The following is a 22,681-nucleotide window of genomic DNA, read 5'->3' as shown; positions in this document are numbered from 1 at the left end:
TAGACCTAATCTCTCTCAAGCATTATGTCAAATAACAACTTGTTTCTTAAAATGTTAATTTGGCAAGCGAATAAGCAACATTTGGTATTGGAAAATGATAAGTCATAACAACAGACCTATAATGATGATTCTTCAGGTCTACAAAATTTCATTCCAGGGATCTCAGAAGAAATTCCAATTGTCAGCTATTCATGGAACAGCCCAGAAATCATAAAGGGATATTACTGGTAAGTATTGTAAGATCATGTGGTATTATCTTATCTTATCTTACATCTTAGCCTAACCTACCCAGAGGTGGGTTCCTACCAGTTCGCACCTATACGGTAGAACCGGTTCGTCATATCTACCGAACCGGTTAGAAGAGGTTCCACCAGTGGACCCGGAAAGCAGGCCACACCTACAGAAGAGGTTCCAAAATTCTTTGAAACCCACCACTGGTCCTTGGATATGATTATTCTACACTATCATGCTCATATTTATAAAACTCAGTGCCTCTGTGAAAGGTAAGGATGGCTACTGCGTTTGTGGTGCAATCAGAACATTGCGTGTGTTGAAGTTGTTTTAACGCAAACCGAAGATGCCTTTTAAAAAACAAGTTTACATCCTATTCTTATGCATGCCAGTGCTGTGTGGGAGGTAATTTAAGGTGGTTCTGACAAGTGTCGTCAGCATCTTCCTATCCGGTCACATGGGCGGCAAGCCACTCCCATCCGGTCACATGGGCGGCAAGCCACTCCCACAAAGGAGGCCACACCCACAGAGCAGGTTCGAACAATTTTTGAAGCCCACCACTGAACCTACTCTACCCTATCCTATCATTAATGTAACTCTGAGTGTCCCTCCCGCTTCCTGCCTTTGTCCTAAAAAAGAACTATGAAAAAGATAAGTCTGAAACACTTTCTCACAGTAAATAACTAGAACTATCTCTGCGGTGGTCATATTCTCTGCAACCATTGTTTGCCTTCATTCTCTTCATTACTATTTTTTTTTAATCTAGGCTTTTATTTCCTTTATTTTTAAAAAGTGATAAAATATATCAATGTTCACAACCAGAATATTTAAAAATTACATTAATTCTACTATAAAAATAATATGGAGGGGAAGTAGGATTTCTGTTGTAAAAGGTATAACTTATGGCAATGTAATTAAGAATATTATTCTGCTGACCCGTTAAACAATCTCAATAATGACAAAACATGCAAAATAATTGCTGTAGGACAAACTGACATTCAAGAAATATCCAGCCCCACGGAAATTGTGAATGTTGCGGTTTTGTTTTTAAAGTGTTGTCTTTGTCTAGTTTTCCCCCTTTCCCTTGTCTATTGTGAGCCGCCCGGAGTCCTTCAGGAGTGGGCGGCATACAAGACAAATCAAATCAATCAAATCAATCAATCAAGATGCACCAAGAAACATAGCTCCGAGGTAGCTTAGTGTCTTCTGTGTAACTTATTCAGGATACGATGTGTGATTACAACTACACTGAAGTTAAGGTTTAAATAATCAATCAAATATCTAATTAACATAAATAAATCTTGAATCAATAACATATTAGGTAAGTCTCTTCACTTCCCAAAAGAGATTATGCATCGTTTTAGAGACAGAAAATCTAAGACTATTTTTCCAATTTTTGTAACATCAACCGAACAGAGTAAATTTCTGACTGCCTTCATGCATGAGCTGTTCAGGAATGAGAGCAATTTGCTCATGTTAATTGTACCCTATAGTGTCATAAATATGTGGACTACATAAACAGAAAAGACCAATCTCAGTTGAAGATAGTCTTCCGTCCTTACGCAGGAGTGTGCATTACATATTTTTCTGAAGTGATCTCACTACCAATTTTTTTACTACTCTTATTCACCAATTCTACACTCGGCAGCTGTGTTTGTTTACAGAGCTAGCAACTGACTCAGGATAATGGAGTTCATCCAGCAAATTTCTGTGGCATTTTCCACTACATGTTACAATCTATTGGTTCCTCTTAGTCCAATTAAACATCGGTCACTTGTGTTACTCAACTTGAGATCGTGTTTAGGAAAAGGCTTTTTTTCCAAATTATATGGAGAGATCTTGGTCCTGAAAGCTGGACGTATGTCACATATATTTTAAAAAGGCTAGGTATATGTACTGACTTTACAGTGGTAGAGACTAACTTGATTCTGCACCTAATAACGGCAGCAAGACTGTTGGTGGCGCAATACTGGAAGAAGGAAGACTTGCCTACAATTCAAGAATGGACATTGAAAGTTACAAACTTAGCCGAGATGGCTAAAGTATCGGCATATCTTAAAGATCACTCAAATGAGAGATATAAACGAGACTGGAAAAAATGGATTGACTATATACAAAATAAATACGGGACCAAGAAATTCCAGTTAGCCTATGCTTAAGATCAGAAATGATTTAAATTGTTTAAAGTTAGCTCAGCAAGAAGAAGCTAAGATCAATGTAGAGATGTCATTAATTTCTTTATTTCTTTTTTCTCAATAGATTTTAGACTGTGCTTGTTAAAAATCCATACCGTGTACGGGTTCTGGGAAGTCGGGGGGAGGAGGGGGGGTTGGGGGGTGGAGGGAGGGAGGGGAATACATGAGGCTAGACAGGAATTTGGTGGTAAACTAGAACTATTTTGGCACACAAAAAAATTGTACTCCGATGTCTTACTGATTGAGGAATGATGAAATGTTTGTTTTAAAAGAAAATTAAACTTTTGAACCGGAAAAAAAAAAGGCTATTGTGACATTTCAGCAGAGGTGGTATTCAGCAAGTTCTGATCAATTCTGGAGGACCGGTAGTGGAAATTTTGAGTAGTTCGGAGAACCAATAAATACCATTTCTGACTGGCCCCGCTTCTATCTATTCTCTGCCTGCCGAGTCCCAGCTGATTGGGAGGAAATGGGGATTTTGCAGTAACCTTCCCCTAGAGTAGCAACAGCAATAGCAATTAGACTTATATACCGCTTCATAGAGCTTTCAGCCCTCTCTAAGCGGTTTACAGAGTCAGCATATCGCCCCCAAAGTCTGGGTCCTCATTTCACCCACCTCGGAAGGATGGAAGGCTGAGTCAACCTTGAGCCGGTGAGATTAGAACCGCTGAACTGCAGATAACAGTCAGCTGAAGTGGCCTGCAGTACTGCACCCTAACCACTGCGCCACCTCGGCTCTGATCCCTCAGAGTAGGGAGGGAATGGAGATTTTACAGTATCCTTCCTCTGCCACACCCACCAAGACACACCCACCAAGACACAACCACCAAGCCACGCCCACAGAACCCATAGTAAAAAAATTGAATCCCATCACTGCATTTCAGTCCTTGACATTTTCTCATAGATACAAAGAATGCCCATAACTTTAGTGTGCCACTTCCGTAAATGTAAACACCAGAATGTTTCCTCATTGCCTTCCTTACAGGATTAGCCCTGTAAAGTGGGGAAAAGAAAAAGGAGATTTCTTCCAACAACCTGTTCTCCGAAGTGCCTGGAAAGTTACCAACCGGTTCTCCCGAATAGGTGCGAACCGGCTGAATCCCACCACTGCATCAAACAGAAGTTCTTCCGATGGTAACACCCTTTATAATTGGCTAAGATATCTGAAGAAGATCAGAGACAAAAGTCCAGTCAGCTACTCTTTAACTAAACAGTGATAATGCACAGCTCGATTGTATATATTACCATTATGAGCTACCATACACATTACATGGAACCTGGGTACTTGAGAGACCGCCTGCTGCCAATTACCTCCCAAAGACCCGTTAGATCTCACAGGGTTGGCCTCCTCCGGGTTCCGTCCACCAGCCAATGCCATCTGGCTACTACCCGGGGGAGGGCCTTCTCTGTAGCAGCTCCGGCCCCTTGGAACGAACTCCTCGCAGAGATTCGGACCCTCACCTCTCTCCTGGCCTTCCGAAAAGCCGTTAAAACCTGGCTGTGCCGGCAGGCCTGGGGTTGATGAATTCCCCTCCCCTCTCGACTTGTATGGTTGTATGACTCTTGTGTATTTTAATTACGTGTACTGTGTTTGTATCCCCTTTTCCCCTTTTGAGTTGTTCGCCGCCCTGAGTCCCTCCCGGAGAAGGATGGCATACAAATAAACTAAATCTTAATCTTAATCTTCTGTGGCGATTATCAATTGCATGACATTTTATTTTACTCCATTTAATTAATAGGAAAATAAGATTGTCTTTAGATAATGGAATTCATATGTAAAATTAAATGTCAACTCTGTAATCATAGGTAGTGGTGAGATAATGTCCAAAAATCATAATAAGGCAAATAGGGTATTTTACAGCATTTCTTTCTGTTTCGTTAAGTTATGTTGGAGCACAGCAGTGGAAAGTTAGTATAATCATTAGCAAAGTGGTGAATGTTTTGATTGTCAGGCAGGTTGTATATGATGCAAATATATGACTCAGAAATGATTTCACATAAACATTTTACTTAACAGTAATCTGACTCATAACCTCCACCATAGAGAATAACAAATCCCGTAAAACATCTGCGCACTACAAGTATTTCGAATTTGTAATAAATTAAATATTGCGCAGAAAAATAGGAAGGAAATAGGAGGGGGGGGGAATAAAAAGGTTTTGAAAAACTCTGTTAACTTGAGTTCCAGAGTTGGTAGCAATATAAGTTTTTAAATATTTTAAAAAATTCTTTTCAGATAAGAGATTTTTTTTTCAATGTTAGAGACACTCATTTAAGACCACTTGATATGCTCACAAATCAAAGCGGCTGTTCCTTATACTACCGTGTTTCCCCGAAAATATGAAAATAAGGCCATGCCACATTTTTGGGGTGGGCAAAAATATAAGTCCTCCAGGGAAAATAAGCCCCCTGTATAACCCCCCCCCCCACTGGCCCCCTGTATAACCCCCCCCTCTGGCCAGGCAGAGTGCTGCTCACCAACCTAGCGGTATCCTGAAGGTGCCAAGCCGAGGGAACCGGGGGCAAAGGCACTCATGTTGCTTGGTGCCTTTGGGATACCTCTAGGTTGGTGAGTGGCACTGTGCCCAGATGGAGAGGGGGGTTTCTGGGCAGCTGCTCTCTTGCGAGCAGGCTCCTGAAGAGCCAGGCACAGCCTCAGGGACGAACGGCTGTGTTGCGCTGTCACAGCAGTGCAACACAGCCGCCATGAAGTGACCACGCTCACCAGCAGCCACACAGCAAACCCCTTTTCCAGCGGGGCACAGCACCATTCACTGATCTAAGGGTATCGCCAAGCTGTGTGAGCACCTGTTCACTGTCCCTGGCTCCTGTGGCTTGGCACCTTCGGAATGCCCCTAGGTCAGTGAATGACGCTCTTCATGGCAGGAGTGGGGGGTTGTGCAAGAGTTTTTTCCGCTCCCCACTCGCGCACCTCCCAGCCTCACAATGCCCTTGCCCAACTCTCCCTGCAGAGTCAGGGCACCTACGCTGCTGCCACCCACCGCCGCCACCTTCCCAGCATGGCTTTTTCTGCAGCTTCCAAACCACGGAGGTAGGCTGCCAAGTCTTCCGGCAGTGGTCACTCTGCTGGGATGACAGTGGGCCGCAGCAGCGGAGTTGCCCTGACTCTGCAGGGAGAGTTGGGCAAGGGCATCGTGAGGCTGGGAGGCGCATGAGCGGGGAGCGGAAAAGCCGCTCGCACAACCCCCTCTCCAGCCATGCAGAGCGCCATTCACTGACCATGGGGCATTCCGAAGGCGCCAAGTCGCAGGAGCCATGGGGCGGCGAACAGGCGCTCACACAGCTTGGCAATACCCCTAGGTTAGTGAATGGTGCTGTGCCTGGCTGGAAAAGAGGTTTGCCAGGTGGCTGCTCATGAGGGTGGTCACTTCATGGCTGCTGTGTTGCGCTGCTGCGACAGCGCAACACAGCCATTTGCCCCTGAGGCTGTGCCCGGCTCTTTGGGAGCCCTCTCGCAAGAGCAGCCACCCGGCAACCCCAAAACAATAAGACTTCTCCTGATAATAAGGCCCAAGCCATATTTTTGCGTGAAAAGAAAATAAGACCCTTACAGTATTGTATCACAACTCTGAGGAAGCATCATAACCAAAGCATTGGTTAATCAAAGCAAAACCTAATCCCATCAATAACTGATTGGTCAAGAGCCGAGGTGGCGCAGTGGTTAAATGCAGCACTGCAGGCTACTTCAGCTGACTGCAGTTTGGCTGTTCAAATCTCACCGGCTCAGGGTTGACTCAGCCTTCCATCCTTCCGAGGTGGGTAAAATGAGGACCCGGATTGTTGTTGGGGGCAATATGCTGACTCTGTAAACCGCTTAGAGAGGGCTGAAAGCCCTATGAAGCGGTATATAAGTCTAACTGCTGTTGCTATTGATAAATTTTCTAACTAAATTTGTAGTGTAATGACATGATTTAATATTAGGGAAATTACCTTTCTGAACAGAATTGTTGCCTATGATGTACAAATCTTACAGCATGCTATCCAAAACTCAGCCTGTTCCCTACACAAACAATATTTGTCACCAATTTATCCACATATATTTATTTTATTATGTATGACCTAAAATAGTTACCTTTTGTAAATGGAGGTTGTTCTTATTAGCAACAAGACAGGAGGCCAATTGTTTTCAGATTTGGATTAATGACTTAGCTCTTAAACAATGCTTTGTGTAAATCACAATTAGTCAGGGGGAAATTGCATAATTTAGGAAAAAAAAGAATTCAATCCCAGAAAACAAGAGTTTCTCTTATCATTCTCATATAAAAGCAAATTTAGTGTTCTGTTTGATGTGATTAAGAGTATACTTTGTTCAAAGAAGGAACAATTGGCTACTTTAGGAGGGGGGAGACGACAATAATATGCCCGTTTTGAATTCAATAACACTGGCATTGACTAGTAAAAAAGCACAGGAATCGCTGATATATTAAAATATAGCAAACAATGGAAAGTCTTAAGCTGGCTTTAAAAAAAGCCATGAGATGAAACTATTCATGTATTTAACATTAATGTGAGTTGCTCTCAAAAAGTAAACACCAAGCAGGAGAACATGGTCCAGATTGGATCCTTAAGAAAGCAGACAAAATCCTTAGGAAAGTTGGCCACAGAGGTGGGTTCCTACCAGTTCGCACCTATTCGGTAGAACCGGTTCGTCAAATCTACCGAACCGGTTAGAAGAGGTTCCACCAGTGGACCCGGAAAGCAGGCCACACCTACAGAAGAGGCTCCAAAATTTTTTGAAACCCACCACTGGTCCTTGGAGATGATTATTCTACACTATCATGCTCATATTTATAAAACTCAGTGCCTCTGTGAAAGGTAAGGATGACTACTGCGTGGGAGTGGCTTGCCTGCCATGTGACTGGGTGGGCGTGGCCAACTTGTAAAATGTGGTGAAACTCATTTAACAACGCTCTTGCTTAGAAACCAAAATGTTGGCTCAGAAACTTTGGCATTTGAAGCACGCAAGTCTTAAAGCTGTCAAGTTATAAGACCCTTGCTCCCCTAACCCTTTAGAAAAAAAAACCCAGGAGTGTTCAAACTTGACAGCTTTAAGACTTGTGGACTTCAACTCCCAGAATTCTTCCTCCAGTTATGTTGGCTCAGGAACTCTGGCATTTGAAGCACGCAAGTCTTAAAGCTGTCAAGTTATAAGACCCTTGCACCCCTAACCCTCTTGGAAGAGCCAAGGTGGCGCAGTGGTTAAATGCAGCACTGCAGGCTACTGCTAGATCAGCAGGTCAGCGGTTCAAATCTCACCGGCTCAGGGTTGACTCAGCCTTCCATCCTTCCAAGGTGGGTAAAATGAGGACCCAGATTGTTGGGGGCAATATGCTGACTCTCTGTAAACCGCTTAGAGAGGCCTGAAAGGCCTATGAAGCGGTATATAAGTCTACTGCTATTGCTATTGCTATTGCTAACCCTTTAGAAAAAAAACCCAGGGGTGTTCAAACTTGACAGCTTTAAGACTTGTGGACTTCAACTCCCAGCATTCCTCCTCTCGCTCTTCATCTTGATGATGTGCGGATGGGCAGAGGGAGGGAGCTGGAACCGGTTCTAAACAGCACTGTAGATTTGTGGAACCTCTTCTATAGAAGAGGTTAGAACTGGCAGGAACTCACCCCTCCTATATATGTTGCTTAATAGACAGGTCCCTGACTACCTGAGTAAATAAGAAATACTGCAAGAACATATTGTACCAAAGAGTTCTGTATTACCATGCCAGAAGCAAATTGCTAGGTGTTTCATTTTTGAACTGGCAGCAGTTAAACTATGGCAATTAATTCTAAATTAGTTGTTATTAGTGTTACAGTTTATTGGCCAGAAGTCCAGCAATAACTAAATGACAGGTAGGCCAAATTTTTGGAACTGGACATCTGGTCCTGTTAAGAATAAGTTACAGCTTTATAGCCGTCAGTCCATTAAGGCCACCATATGCAATTAACAAAAACAAACAACTTGTTAAAAAATACAGCTTCTGTGTAGAATATAAGTTTCGTTTTGCAAGCAGAAACATAGGAAGACTGTAACGTGTAAACAAAACTGGCCTTAATTCTGGCTTCCTTGCCTCAGCTGCTAATTTGTTTCTGAACCTGATTCAACATATTCTTATTTACCTTTAAAAGTAAATTTTCAGAAAAATTCTCCTGTGTGTCTATGTAATTAGTAACATTAGTAAAAGCCACTATAAACGTGTCTCTCAACTTTAGCAACTCTTAAGATATATGGGCTTCAAATCCCAGAATTCCCAAACAGCATGAAGTCCACATATCTTAAGAGTTGCTAATGTTGAAAAATATTTTGCCCTAGGAATCAACCTTGCCTTTCCTTCTTTTTTCCCTTACAGATCTGATAAGAAGCAGGTAAAGACTTATTGGTTTGCATTTTTTCAAAAGACAGCTGCTTAAGTTAAGCAAAGCATCTTTCTCCAGATTTCAATGCGATTTTATATTCATGAGCAGTTATCTACAGATTCAAAATAAGAAAATACAAAAGCTTGTGTACCTTTTCAACCAGTACTTTGAAACACTTTTTTAAAAAATATACTTTTTTTATTTTCCACTTTCATAACATATAATCGCATGTATATGTATACTGTTACATAGCCAATATCCTATTGTATTAAGTAGTGATTACATCAGTTCCTCTTGCCATCAACGCCCAGAAAGATAACAACCCATTATTAGCTCTTCTGCTCTCCATACACCTCTTTCTTCTACCTCTCTCCTACCTCCTTTCTTCCCTCCATCATCCTCTTCTACTCTACTTCCCCTTCGTTTCTCCTTCTCCTCTCTCTTCATTCCACTCCTCCTTATCCTCCTCATCTTCCCCCCTTACCCTCTCTCCTACCCCTCTCTTCCTATCTTTCTTCTCTCCTCTGTTTCCCACTCTTCCTCTTATTGGTGTATTTCAGCTTCTGAGCCAACTCCATTCTATGTTGATGGTATTTATGCTTCCATATCAATATACTTAACATATCTTAGTTTTAAAGAAAAAAATAACTTTGAAACACTTTTTATAACATGAACCTAGTTTTACTTTTGAGATTTTTTTAAAAAGACTTCTCATACACTGTATATTTAACAACTCCCTGCAGAGTTTATATCATATTCAGATCTGAGGTAAGAGCTATTTCAAATCTTTGTTGTTCATTTCCGAAAGCGTGTTCTCTGTTGATTTCAAAGGATGTTTCCAAGCATTGCTTTGCTGAAATCTCTAACTTCTTTTCAGCTTCGATTGTAAACATGAATTTTTAATTAAATTATTTTGTGTTTGGCCTTTGCCACTTTATTGCATGTGACCTCTGAACAATGTGTATATCTCTATAATGGATGTGTCACATTTATTAGATGGACAAAGTTCTCCAGGACTGATTTATCTTGGAGTAGACAACTCTACTTGATAGGAAGAAAATCTAGCGCATGGGATTTTTGTATGTTTATAGCATCTTTCTGTCTAATAATTCTTTCTTTGACATCTTAAATTCAGTGTTGCCCTTTCTTTAGATAAATGCAATAGATTGACTCTGCTTTAGACAGCTGGAGAATCTCCTTCTTATGAGTGTGATTATCTATAAAAATGACTTGCTAGTAGTGAGTAACGTACACTACCAAAGTGCCTTTCAAGCAAGAGACCAGTAGTTGTAGCAATAAAGATATGCTATTGAGATTTAAAGAACTTAATCTGTTTTGTGTAAGATTGCAAAATACCAAAAGAACAGCAGTGAAAGAACAGGAAAACCAACACACTCTCACGAGAGAATGCTACAACAGTGTTGCACATTGCAGAACATACGTCCCACAGAAATATCTCAGCACTAGAACGCATATAAAATATAAATTGTATCATTTCTAAAATGTTGATTTCTAAACTCACCTTCCCAACTGTTCTCCAATCACAATACATTAGAGAGATTGAGATTGAGATGTATTAGATTTATATGCCGCCCTTCTCCCAAGGACTCAGGGCGGCGTACAACAATTAAAAGAAACACATAATATAAAAATTAAAAAAAAATTAAATGGAATATCCCAAACCCAATTAAAATTGACAATACATTTTTTTAAAAAAAAAATTCAAGTTAAAATTAACAGTGATCAATACTTTATTATGTTTTGTTCAGGCCAGGCTGGCTTGCTGGAAAAGCCAACTTTTAGGGCGCATCGGAAGGACCGGAGGTCGGGGATTATACGAAGCTCCGGGGGTCAGCTCATTCCAGAGGGAAGGTGCTCCCACAGAGAAGGCTCTCCCCCTGGGGGTCGCTACCTGACACTATCTGGCCGACGGCACCCTGAGGAGGCCAACTCTGTGGGATCGCACTGGACGGTGGGAGGCTATCAGTGGCAGTAGGTGGTCTCGCAGGTAGGATCTGTGCTAGAGTAGTGGGCATGGCCAACTCAACATCACTCACGTTGGTGGGCGCTTCACCTTAGCTGTTACAATGTAATAAGGGTTAACCAGAGAGGCAGTTTCTATATGCAGGGCAATAAAGATTAGGCTAGAAACAACACCAGAATGTTTCCTTCCTGCCTTCCTTACAGGATTAGCCCTGTAAAGTGGAAAAAAACAAAATGATATTTCTTCCAACAACCGGTTCTCCAAACTGCTTAAAAAGTTACCAACCGGTTCTCCCGAATAGGTGCGAACTGGCTGAATCCCACCACTGCTATGACGATTAACAACATTTTGACTTATGATCTTGTTTACAGCTTTCAAAACAATTCAGGAGGAGTCTTCCAGGCCTTATGTGAGTACTGCACTTCCAAACTATATGTTTAAGGAGCTTTTTCAGGCTTCAGCCCAGGTCTGTAAACAATAGGCAGCGATAACTTTATTTCAGACTCGTGCAAAAACCTGAAAAAAGGTAATGCATCGCACAGAGGTGTTGCACTCATGCAGTATCAGAAGCATGTGTTTTAAATCATTTCTGAAGTTTTCAAAACCTAAGTAATTATAGCAGAATTGCTTTGCACCATTGCAACTTTAAACAAACTGCTTGGTCAGTTTTACCACACTCTGGTTGACCAGAGGGAGCCTTGACTGGCTGGTATTCTTCTCTAACTGTATTAAAACGTCCAAGAGTGAAGATGATTATACAACTAGCTTAAAGTAATTCAGAAGGAATAGGAATAAGTAGAAGTAGCCTGCTCTTTTTACAGTTGCAACTCCTGGGTTCTGCAAACAGGCAAATAAGTTGCTTAGTTAGAAATAGAGTATGGTGGGGGGGGGAGTACAAGGAAGGTACAAAATTATTCATATCACTTTGTGGGATACATATTCAAAGCAGCTGTTTACATCCAAGTAACCCATAAGCTAGAAAAAAAGGTCTTTAGAAAACCACAGACACAAGAGTCAAGGTGGCGCAATGGTTAGAGTGCAGTACTGCAGGCTACTTCAGCTGACTGCTAGTTCGGCAGTTCGGCTGTTCAAATCTCACGGGCTCAGGGTTGACTCAGCCTTCCATCCTTCCGAGGTGGGTAAAATGAGGACCCGGATTGTTGTTGGGGGCAATATGCTGACTCTGTAAACCGCTTAGAGAGGGCTGAAAGCCCTGTGAAGCGGTATATAAGTCTAACTGCTATTGCTATTGCTATGTCCTCCCTTTTCCCTCCCAGTTGAGGAAAGGACTCCACAGAATGTTGTCTATGCAGCATGAGTTCCACATTCATCATTTGTCAGTAAGACATTATTTTAAAAGGTTAATTATTATGTATTCAATTTCTAATTTATGATGTTCATAAATTCACACCTGAATCCTTCAAGACCTAGACTTTTATTCTAAATACTCTTCCACATTAACACTTGTTAAAGAGTTTCATGGCTTTTTCAAGTCATGGAACTTATTAGTTTTTTTAAAAAACACACACACACACACAACAACCTAGATCTGTAAAATGGAGGCCATGGTTTGTTTTTCATGGAAGAACAAGTCAAACTCTTTCCATTACAAATGGCCGTGGCCAAATGAACTTTGTTCTTCCCTTAGTGTGTGCCATGGAATTCCCTCAAGTTCTCATGCAGCTTGGAATTCACAGAACATAGTTTGAAAAAAAACCTCCTCTAGATGATCAGGGGAACATGGCTTAGCTATGAGGTGTGAATTTCAGACATGACTTAAGCATGATGGATCTGGGTCTTCTGTACTGTTTAATGACTTTCATTTAGTGCTCCATGGTAAAATACAAATATCCAATGCAAATCGGAATCCTTTCTCCACATTCACTTAAAACTTGGCTAGTGGAAGACACATCTTTTCTTGAAGAGACATGATGTCACTCTCTGGCCCTTGTGTAAATACATCATTTAACCTTTTTATAACTAGGAAGATAAGTAGTTTTGCATATGCACCTGTCTGGGAAATTTGCTAAGAACATCCGCTTAAATTATAAATGTTTTGCAAATAGAAAAAATTGCTATTCGTGCAGTTCTAATAATGTTTACAGAATAATAGAATTCACAAAACTATTCTCATAGCCTTTTTTATCTTACAAACAATTACAGAAATATAATACTAATATTTATAAGTGCTACATTAGTTCTACATTACAGAATTTGTATTAAAGTCTTCCTGGCTGATTCATCATAATCGCTCAAATCATCTAACATTTTGACTTAATGAATATATTTCTAATACAATCTTAGCATCCTAGAACTAATTCCCTATTAGAAGTACACTGATGACAAATGTGACTATGACATTCCAAAATCCTAAACAATTGTAAAATATTTGTATATATAGATAAACATCAGGGAAAATTGGAAGTCCACCAGTTCATGGATTTTTAAAAAATGATGTTGGTAAAATAAATGGTCAACAACCATTTGGAACTAAACAACAGTGTTTCTTAAATAGAACCAAGAGCATTTTTATCCACATATCCACTGGCTCAGAAGAAAGAAAGAAAGAAAGAAAGAAAGGAAGGAAGGAAGGAAGGAAGGAAGGAAGGAAGGAAGGAAGAAAGAAAGAAAAAAAAAGAGAAAGAGAAAGGGAGAGAGAGGGAGAGGGGGGACTCATGTGATACTGATGTTCCCAGTCAATATTTGACTCGGTACAATATGCGATTTGATATGAAAAGCAGGTGATGAGCATGGAAGAGATGCATGGAAATACTGTAACCAACTGACACTTTCTACAATTTGTAATGGAAGATGGTTTTTTTTTATTTTTATGTTTGTTTGTCTTTGTTCAAAAATAAATAAAAATTGTTTATTTTTTTAAAAACTGCATAATACATGAATGAACATAGGTAGTATTCAGCAGGTTCTGACCAGTTCTGGAGAACCGGTAGCGGAAATTTTGAGTAGTTCGGAGAACCAGTAAATACCACCTCTAACTGGCCCCGCCCCCATCTATTCTCTACCTCTCGAGTCCCCAGCAGATCGGGAGGAAATGGGGATTTTGCAGTAGCCTTCCCCTGGAGTGGGAGGGAATGGAGATTTTACAGTATCCTTCCCCTGCCATGCCCACCAAGCCACACCCACCAAACCATGCCACGCCCACCAAACCACGCTCACAGAACCAGTAGTAAAAAAAAATTGAATCCTACTACTGAACAAACAACAAAGAAAAGTTTATTTCATTGGTGATAATGTTTTAAGACACGGAGATTTAAAATTTAGACAAACCAAATTTTGGGCCACATGCATAAAAATCCTATTTATGAGAAAAAGAAGCACACACTGCTATTTTGCAGTTTAATCTCAAATATACTAAGAAATGAAGTCTCCTACTTATTGAATTCTGAATTGATAAGTAAAAAAGCGTTTGCAATCCTAGCACTAGGTATTCTATTCTTCCCCACAGCAAAATGCTATGTGCTTAGCAGTTCTAGGCTTTTTTGAAAATAAATTTACTACACAAGTTAATGAAACTAATTAACTGTCTTCTTTAAACATGTCTTAACAGTCCTTTTCCTGCTATTTTGGCTGCCAGGTAAACGTGTTTTGTTCACTGCTACAATTATAACATTGGATCGTATTTGAAAGAATGGAGAATATTCACAGACTATTTCATCAGTCATCAACGATACAATTTCATGAATATCATTTTTACTGAAATGTAATATCAGTGGTGTTAGTGTATCAAAATATCACTAAAAAAAAAGATATACCATAGTACTTTCTCTAATTTACCATTGAAATAAATTTTAGTTCGTTTGCTTCTTAGTGAGCAGCAGAAATGGTTCACCGACAAATGCGCGATAGACAAAACTGCGCCAACAAAACCGCACCGACAAAACCGTGACGTCAAAATCGCGAATTGATTTTTGACAATAGCGCGATGACAAATGCGCAATGACAAAATCATGCATACCTACATTATAACCCTAACCCTAACCCTAAATGTTTTTCGATTTTATTGTCAACGCGCTTTTGTCGGCGCGATTTTCAGATCGTGAATTTGTGGGTGTGATTTTGACATTGCGGTTTTGTCGTCGCGCTTTTGTCGTCGTGCTTTTGTCGTCGCGCTTTTGTCTATCGTCCATTTGTTGGGTCACGGCACAAATTACTCTTCAGCTCCATTATTTTTTTTTAATTCAACATTTTAAGCAGGTTGCATTAGTAGATTTTACATTTGTCTTTCTAGATTTTCTAGCTGTCATTCATTGTTGTTAGTTTTGAGTTAAGAATCACAATTAGCAAGTACTTTCAACCAGATTTAGCACATTTTCTATGTGCTGAAATCTTCAATGAACATACAGATCGAGCCAGGTAAATATCCACTGCATCTATATCATAACACACAACCAAACAATCAAAACCACAAAAATAGAACTGTTAGGCAAAGGTGATAGTATTATATCCATCACATTAACCTAAGCGTGAGTGCACAAAATGCAGATTCTATAGTAATTGCACTACTATATGTTGACTGGATTGTACCAATGTTTCCATTGCACGGCACATACAAGAAACATAGGGATAGCGTGTTCAGTGTCTATTATTGGAGATGTCTGGACAAACGTCTTTATACCAAGAACACAAATATTCAAATTGCAGTTTGGGTCTTCTGAGATTACTATAACAATGTTATAGCAATAGCAGTTAGACTTATATACCACTTCATAGGGCTTTCAGCCCTCTCTAAGCGGTTTACAGAGTCAGCATATCACCCCCACAGTCTGGGTCCTCATTTCACCCACCTCGGAAGGATGGAAGGCTGAGTCAACCTTGAGCTGGTGAGATTTGAATGCCGAACTGCAGATAGCAGTCAGCTGAAGTGGCCTGCAGCACTGCACCCTAACCACTGCACTACCTCGGCTCTTCACCATCACCATCATCAAAATTTCTCTCCAACTAAATAATCTCTAACGCTTACCAGTTGACTCTATTGTAATATTTGTCTTCAAAAATAATTTATACTTCTAGGTTTTGTTATTATGTTATTTATGTTAAGTTATTTTACATAACTATAATATTACTTGGAGGTGGCAAAATAAATACATTCAAATACAGCTAAATATCTACGGAGATTTTCAGTCATCCAGATCATGGTTGTCCCAAAGGTGCTTTTTCAAGAGGCAATTGGACTTTCTCGTTTTTCTTTCAAGAAGTGAAAGTTAGCAGATGTGTTAATATGCACTTAATTTTCTTTGTATATTTCCCTTTGATTATTCCTAGTAGAAAGATTTCGGGTTTGTATTTTATCTGTTCTCCTGTAATTTCTTGCACCCATTTCCAAATTTAGTTTAATTTCTTATCTGAATTAGGCAAATGCTATTCTAGCTGTAGTTAGCAGATGTGTTAATATGTACTTAATTTTCTTTGTATATTTCCCTTTGATTATTCCCAGTAGAAAGATTTCGGGTTTGTATTTTATCTGTTCTCCTGTAATTTCTTGCACCCATTTCCAAATTTTTGTCCAATATTTTTGTGTTTCCGGGCAGGTCCACCATATGTGATAATAGGTCCCTTGTACTTTTTTACACTTCCAGCAGGTCGGCTTCATGTTTGGGTATATTTTAGCCAATCTTGTTGGTGATAAATGCCAACGATAAAACATTTTGTATATATTTCCCTTCCCAGCATTCTTAAACCGGTTATTCTAAACCTGCCCAGAGCAGCACCGAAAACAGTACCATGGTCAGTACCACAGAAGCATGGAATGTCAGCTATCTATAATACAGAAAGGTAACATATGTGTAATGGCTAACAAATTATGCCAAGTATTTAATGATACTCAGAATCAGAAAGAATGGAACTCTAAATTAAATATGTCAATTTTTCCCAGATGACAAAATCAACTTTAATCCCAAAGATAAGGTTTCATATAAAGCCAACGCATAGCAAAACAGAATTGTTATTTCTCATCACCTCCTTCAATAAGAAGTACACTCCACCACTTAAATTCAAGAGCGGAGGTGACGCAGTGGTTAAATGCAGCACTGCAAGCTACTTCAGCTGACTGCAGTTCTGCAGTTCGGCTGTTCAAATCTCACCGGCTCAGGGTTGACTCAGCCTTCCATCCTTCCGAGGTGGGTAAAATGAGGACCCGGATTGTTGTTGGGGGCAATATGCTGACTCTGTAAACCGCTTAGAGAGGGCTGAAAGCCCTATGAAGCGGTATATAAGTCTAACTGCTATTGCTATTGCTATTGCTATAGCTTGCTGATTTAACAGGCACTAGGAACTGAATTTAGGATGCTAGGCATACACAAGAATTTTCAGCGTATCAAAGTTCAAGAAATACTGAATATATCTGTCATGATTATTTATTTAATTTATAAGACGCCCGCCATGCCAAATGTATCTACTAATCAAATTGATATGGCCATCCATTTCACTGGAGGAAACTCTGGGCAGCAAACGACAATCAAATAAAAAGAAACAAAAATGTACATTCTATTCTAAGCATATGATAAAATCTTGAAATACAAAACTCCAGACGAGGAAGGATAAAAATGATCACCTCACTGCTGGAGCCATCTAAAGCAAGCCTCTGGTTGCTTGGTAGCTGCAGGCTTGAGAACACAAACAAGTTTTAAGGGCTTTTTGGAATATCAAAATATAAAAATGAGCCTGTAATAAAAGATGAAAGAGAAAGAAGAACCAAAGGCTCTTTCTATTTCTGATAATAACAGTCTATCAAGAACAATTAGAGGCTCCTTAGCTTGAATACAGGTTAGTTTAAGAATGAGGTCTAACCTTGTCCTAAATTTCTATGTGAACCAGAAATGTCTTTACGTCAAATTTTTACAGTGTGTGAACCAGAAGAGTATTATTGTATAATATTGTATACTTAGGATATAGTACAAGTAGGATTGTGTAGTAAACTTGAACCATTAACTTGAATCCTAAATTTCTGTGTGAACCAGAAATGTCTTTACGTCAAATTTTTACAGTGTGTGAACCAGAAGAGTATTATTGTATAATATTGTATACTTAGGATATAGTACAAGTAGGATTGTGTAGTAAACTTGAACCATTAACTTGAATCCTAAATTTCTGTGTGAACCAGAAATGTCTTTACGTCAAATTTTTACAGTGTGTGAACTAGAAGAGTATTATTGTATAATATTGTATACTTAGGATACAGTACAAGTAGGATTGTGTAGTAAACTTGAACCATTCACTCAAATCGTTATGAATTTAACTCAAATTTTGCTACAGCCGGCTTAGCTATGGGTCATCCTTTAAGCTGGGTGTTCTTCGTAGGTCTTGCTGTATATTAATATTTTGGGAGGCACTAGCCCAAATGTTGGATATTGCATAATCTTCGAAATAAGAGACGTGTCTTCATTCAGCGGGATCCCTATCGAGCCCTGAAACATAACTTTCTGTTTGCCTGGTCTCAGGCCAACTTCATAACATAATATGCAGTTACACTAAGGAATGCAGTTTGACTATATAATTTAGATCTTTATTCTGCTCTGTGAACTGGAGGTCATTAGCATCAGCTTGAGAGGAGGGGGGGGTTGTTGCAAGTAGTTTTGGCGTAGCAACTGGAAAGAGGGGGGATGAGGATGGTCACTGAAGGAAAAGATAAAAGAAAAGTTGACAGCCAGATAGCTGTTAGTCTCCTGTAGTACAAGAGCATATGGGATTCAGCCAATTTGCACCCCTTCGGGAGAACCGGTTATTAACTTTCTGAGCAGTTTAGTGAACTGGTTGTTGGAAGAAATAATTAGGGCAGAGAACCGGTTGTTAAATTATTTGAATCCCACCATTGCATATACTGCAATAAATAATAGAGTTTGGAGTTCCTCAACACGCTTCTACAGGTTTTAACCGTACAAATAGTCCTCCACTTACAACTGTTCAATTAGTGACAGTTCAAAGTTACAACGGCACTGAAAAAAGTGACTCATGACCAATTTTTCACACTTTACGACCGTCGCAGCATCCCCATGGTCACGTGATGAAAATCCAGATGCTTGGCAAGTGGTTGATACTTAACAACCATTGCTGTGTCCCCATGTGATCCCCTTTTTGCGATCTTCTGACAATGGGGAAAGCCAAATTCACTTAACAACCAGGTTACTGACTTATACACTGCAGTGACTCACTTAACAACCGTGGCAATGAAAGGTCCTCCAACAGGACAAAACTCGTTTTAGCAAATGTTACAACGAACAGCAGAAACATGGGGCTCACTAATATGATTTTGAACCTTACAACGGCAGCAAGACTCTTGGTGGCGCAGTACTGGAAGAAGGAAGAATTGCCTACTATTCAAGAATGGACACTAAAAGTAACAAGCTTAGCAGAGACGGCTAAAATATCAGCATATCTTAAGGACCATTCAGATGCGAAATATGAGATGGAATGGAGAAGATGGATTGACTACATTCCGAATAAATATGGGACTAAGAAACTCCAGATAGCTTATGAGTGAATGAGCAAGGAAGGATACAATTTGCTTAAAGTTAGCTTCACAAAGGGGGAGTTAAAGTACAAGTGAGGGATGATGCTATAGTCTTGTTAGCTTATTTTACAATATGGATGTTAATGTTTATACCCTGTATTTGCTCTGGGAGGTTGGGGGGGATGGGTTTTTTTGGGGGGGGAGAGGAGGCATATATTTGTAAAACTTTTTTCTTTAAAATTTTCAATTAAAAAAAAAAAGAAACATCGGGCTCATTGTGGTTGTAAGTCGAGGACTACCTGTATTGCCTAATAGCTCAAATGGAGGGGGGGTGGGGTTCTTTTTATTTTTTTTATTTTTATAAATTTTTATTTTAAACACATCAACAAAAACAAACACATGACTTAAGACAACATAGGAACAAAGAGTTCCATCACATATCATACAGCAGTTCCGTATCGGTTTCTTTGCAGTGAGTGTTTTCCCTTTCTATACATTTCTGTCTTGCATTCATGGTCCCCTTATTCGTTATCCATTTTATGTACTATTCTATATTTATTTATACTTAGCTATTTATAACCAAATATTGTTTACCTATATTGTGCTTTAGATTCTTACTGTCACTTATTCTCTTACATACAATTCTAGGTATACATTCACATGGTTATTCTTTTTCTTTGCCAATCTTATACTATCGTTATTCCATTTAAAAGGTTATAAGGTACAGTTTGGATTGTTTTGTTTACCATCCCAAGCGCCTGTTGTGACACCACCTTATTTTCTCTTTCTTTTCTTTTCTCTCTCCCTTCCTTCTCTACTTCCTTGCTTCCTCCTCTCCTTCCCCTTCCTTCTTCCCTTACCTCTCCCCTACTCCGACCCTCTCTCTTCCCCTTCCTGCCCTCTCTCCTTCTCTTTCTCTCCCTTCCACCCACCTCTCCTTACCTCTTTCTTCTTCCCTTGCCTCTCCTCCACTCTTCCTCCTCCCCTCCTACTATCTCTCTTTCTCTTTCTCTCTCTTCCACCTTTCTCTCCTTTCCCTTCCTTCTTCCCTCCCTTCTCTACTTCCTTCCTCCTCTCCTTCCCCTTCCTTCTTCCCTTACCTCTCCCCTACTCCTACCCTCTCTCTTCCTCTTCCTGCCCTCTCTCCTTCTCTTTCTCTCCCTTCCACCCACCTCTCCTTACCTCTTTCTTCTTCCCTTGTCTCTCCTCCACTCTTCCTCTTCCTTTCCTACTATCTCTCCTTCTCTTTCTCTCCCTTCCTCCCTCCTCTCCTTCTCTTTCTCTCCCTTCCACCCACCTCTCCTTATCTCTTTCTTCTTCCCTTACCTCTCCTCCACTCTCCCTCTTCCTTTCCTACTATCTCTCCTTCTCTTTCTCTCCCATCCTCCCTCCTCTCCTTCTCTTTCTCTCCCACCCACCTCTCCTTACCTCTTTCTTCTTCCCTTACCTCTCCTCCACTCTCCCTCTTCCTTTCCTACTATCTCTCCTTCTCTTTCTCTCCCATCCTCCCTCCTCTCCTTCTCTCCCTTCCACCCACCTCTCCTTATCTCTTTCTTCTTCCCTTGTCTCTCCTCCACTCTTCCTCTTCCTTTCCTACTATCTCTCCTTCTCTTTCTCTCCCTTCCTCCCTCCTCTCCTTCTTTCTCTCCCTTCCACCCACCTCTCCTTATCTCTTTCTTCTTCCCTTACCTCCCCCCCATTCTTCCTTTCCTACTCTCTCTCCTTCTCTTTCTCTCCCATCCTCCCTCCTCTCCTTCTCTTTCTCTCCCTTCCACCCACCTCTCCTTACCTCTTCTTCCCTTACCTCTCCTCCACTCTCCCTCTTCCTCTCCTACCATCTCTCCTTCTCTTTCTCTCCTTTCCACCCTCCTCTCCTTTCCCTTCCTTCATCCCTCCCTTCTCTACTTCCTTCCTGGAAAGGGGTGTGTGTGTGTGTGTGTGTTCAATTGCCTGCCTTAAACCAGGACCACCCATCCCACTCCCAGGGGACGGGGCCCCCACCTCTCACTCACCCAGGTTGACGAAGCTCATGATCATGTCGGCCTCGTAGAGAAAAGCGCTGTCCTGCGAGGTGGCGAGGCTAGGACTGCCGGAGGCGCCCAGGTTGTGGGTCAGGAGAGTTTTGGGCTGCGGGGGTCGCGCAGTGGAGATGTGCCGGGTGCCTCCGCCGCGATGCTCGGGCTCTCCTCCCTCCTCCGCCGCCGCCGCTTCCTCCTCCTCCTCCTCCTCCTCCTCCTCGCCGGACAGAGTGTTGTAGAGATCCAGCATGAAGAGGGGCGCGGAGTTCAGCCTGCCCAGCGGAGGCGCGGACTGCTGGTGCTGCTGCCGCCGGCGTTGCTGCGGGAGAGGCACTTCGGGGTCTCCGGGCTGCTGCAGCTGAAGCCCGTGCGAGGGCCGGGGCCGGTGTGGCAAGCCCAGCACGGAGAGGATTTCCTTCTGCATCTCCCGCTTCTCGTGGGACTTCAGGCGGCGGTAGAGGAAGCCCGCTTGGGAGGAAGAAGCGGTGGAGACGGGACCCTGAGCCTGAGTCTTCCCGGAGCCGAAGCCCGCGGCGCTCGGGCTGCCCAGGAGAAGCGCCCCCGCGGCGGGCAGGAGAGCCAGCCCGGGCAGGGCGCAGCAATAGCTCCCGCACACCAACGCCCACCACCAAACCCAGCGCAGCCTCCACGGCATCGCTTCCCCCCGCATTCACACGTTCACTTCAAGAGCCGAGTCTCGCCGCTGGGAGAAGCTGGGAGCTCCTGCTTCGCCGCCTTGCTTCCACCTTCCCCCCGTCCCTGCCCGGTCCTTTCCCTCGGCGGGGTGGCAGCGGGGCTAATTCACGGGAAGGGAAGACAAACGCGCGGAGCTGCCTTCCTTCTCCACGACCCCATCCCCCGCTTCCATCCAGGGGCCCCGGGGTGGTGGTGGTGAGGACACACACAGCCGCAAAGGGGTCTCTCTCTCTCTCTCTCCCTCCCTCCCTCTATCTCTCTCTCTCTCTCTCTCTCTGTCTCTCTCTGTCTCTGTCTCTGTCTCTCTCGCCTCCTGGCCCCTTTCTGGCGAACTCAGGCGCAAACCCTCTGGATCTCGCGCATCTCCCGCTATCCCTGCGCGGGGTGTTAAGACTCGCTCAGGGCAAGTTCAGCGCTCGGGCGCTCGTCTCTCTTTTTCCAACCGAGTCCGGTCGCTTTTTTGCGCGCCTCCGGTAGCTTCCAATCGAGTCCGGTCGCTTTTTTTGCGCGCCTCCGGTAGCTTCCAATCGAGTCCGGTCGCTTTTTTTGCGCGCCTCCGGTAGCTTCCAATCGAGTCCGGTCGCTTTTTTTGCGCGCCTCCGGTAGCTTCCAATCGAGTCCGGTAGCTTTTTTTGCGCGCCTCCGGTAGCTTCCAATCGAGTCCGGTCGCTTTTTTGCGCGCCTCTTCCTGCGCCCAACCTAAGGGAGAGCAGCCCGCG

General features: G+C 42.0%; 1 protein-coding gene across 1 annotated transcript in view; it reads right to left on the bottom strand.

Moving 5' to 3' along the window:
* The window catches only part of BMP6 (bone morphogenetic protein 6), an 81,683-nt gene extending 59,487 nt beyond the window's left edge, over positions 1-22,196 (bottom strand). The window contains exon 1 of the mRNA XM_032222939.1: positions 21,261-22,196. Within this exon, the coding sequence (XP_032078830.1) occupies positions 21,261-21,936 (676 nt within the window). The 5' untranslated portion in view covers positions 21,937-22,196. The remainder of the gene's footprint in view (positions 1-21,260) is intronic.
* Between the last annotated feature and the right edge of the window lie 485 nt (positions 22,197-22,681).

Source organism: Thamnophis elegans, chromosome 8 (genome assembly GCF_009769535.1).
Source record: "Thamnophis elegans isolate rThaEle1 chromosome 8, rThaEle1.pri, whole genome shotgun sequence".
NCBI classification, from domain to species: domain Eukaryota; kingdom Metazoa; phylum Chordata; class Lepidosauria; order Squamata; family Colubridae; genus Thamnophis; species Thamnophis elegans.
The sequence above is the reverse complement of the archived record's forward strand: the minus strand, read 5'-3'. Positions and strand labels throughout refer to the sequence as shown.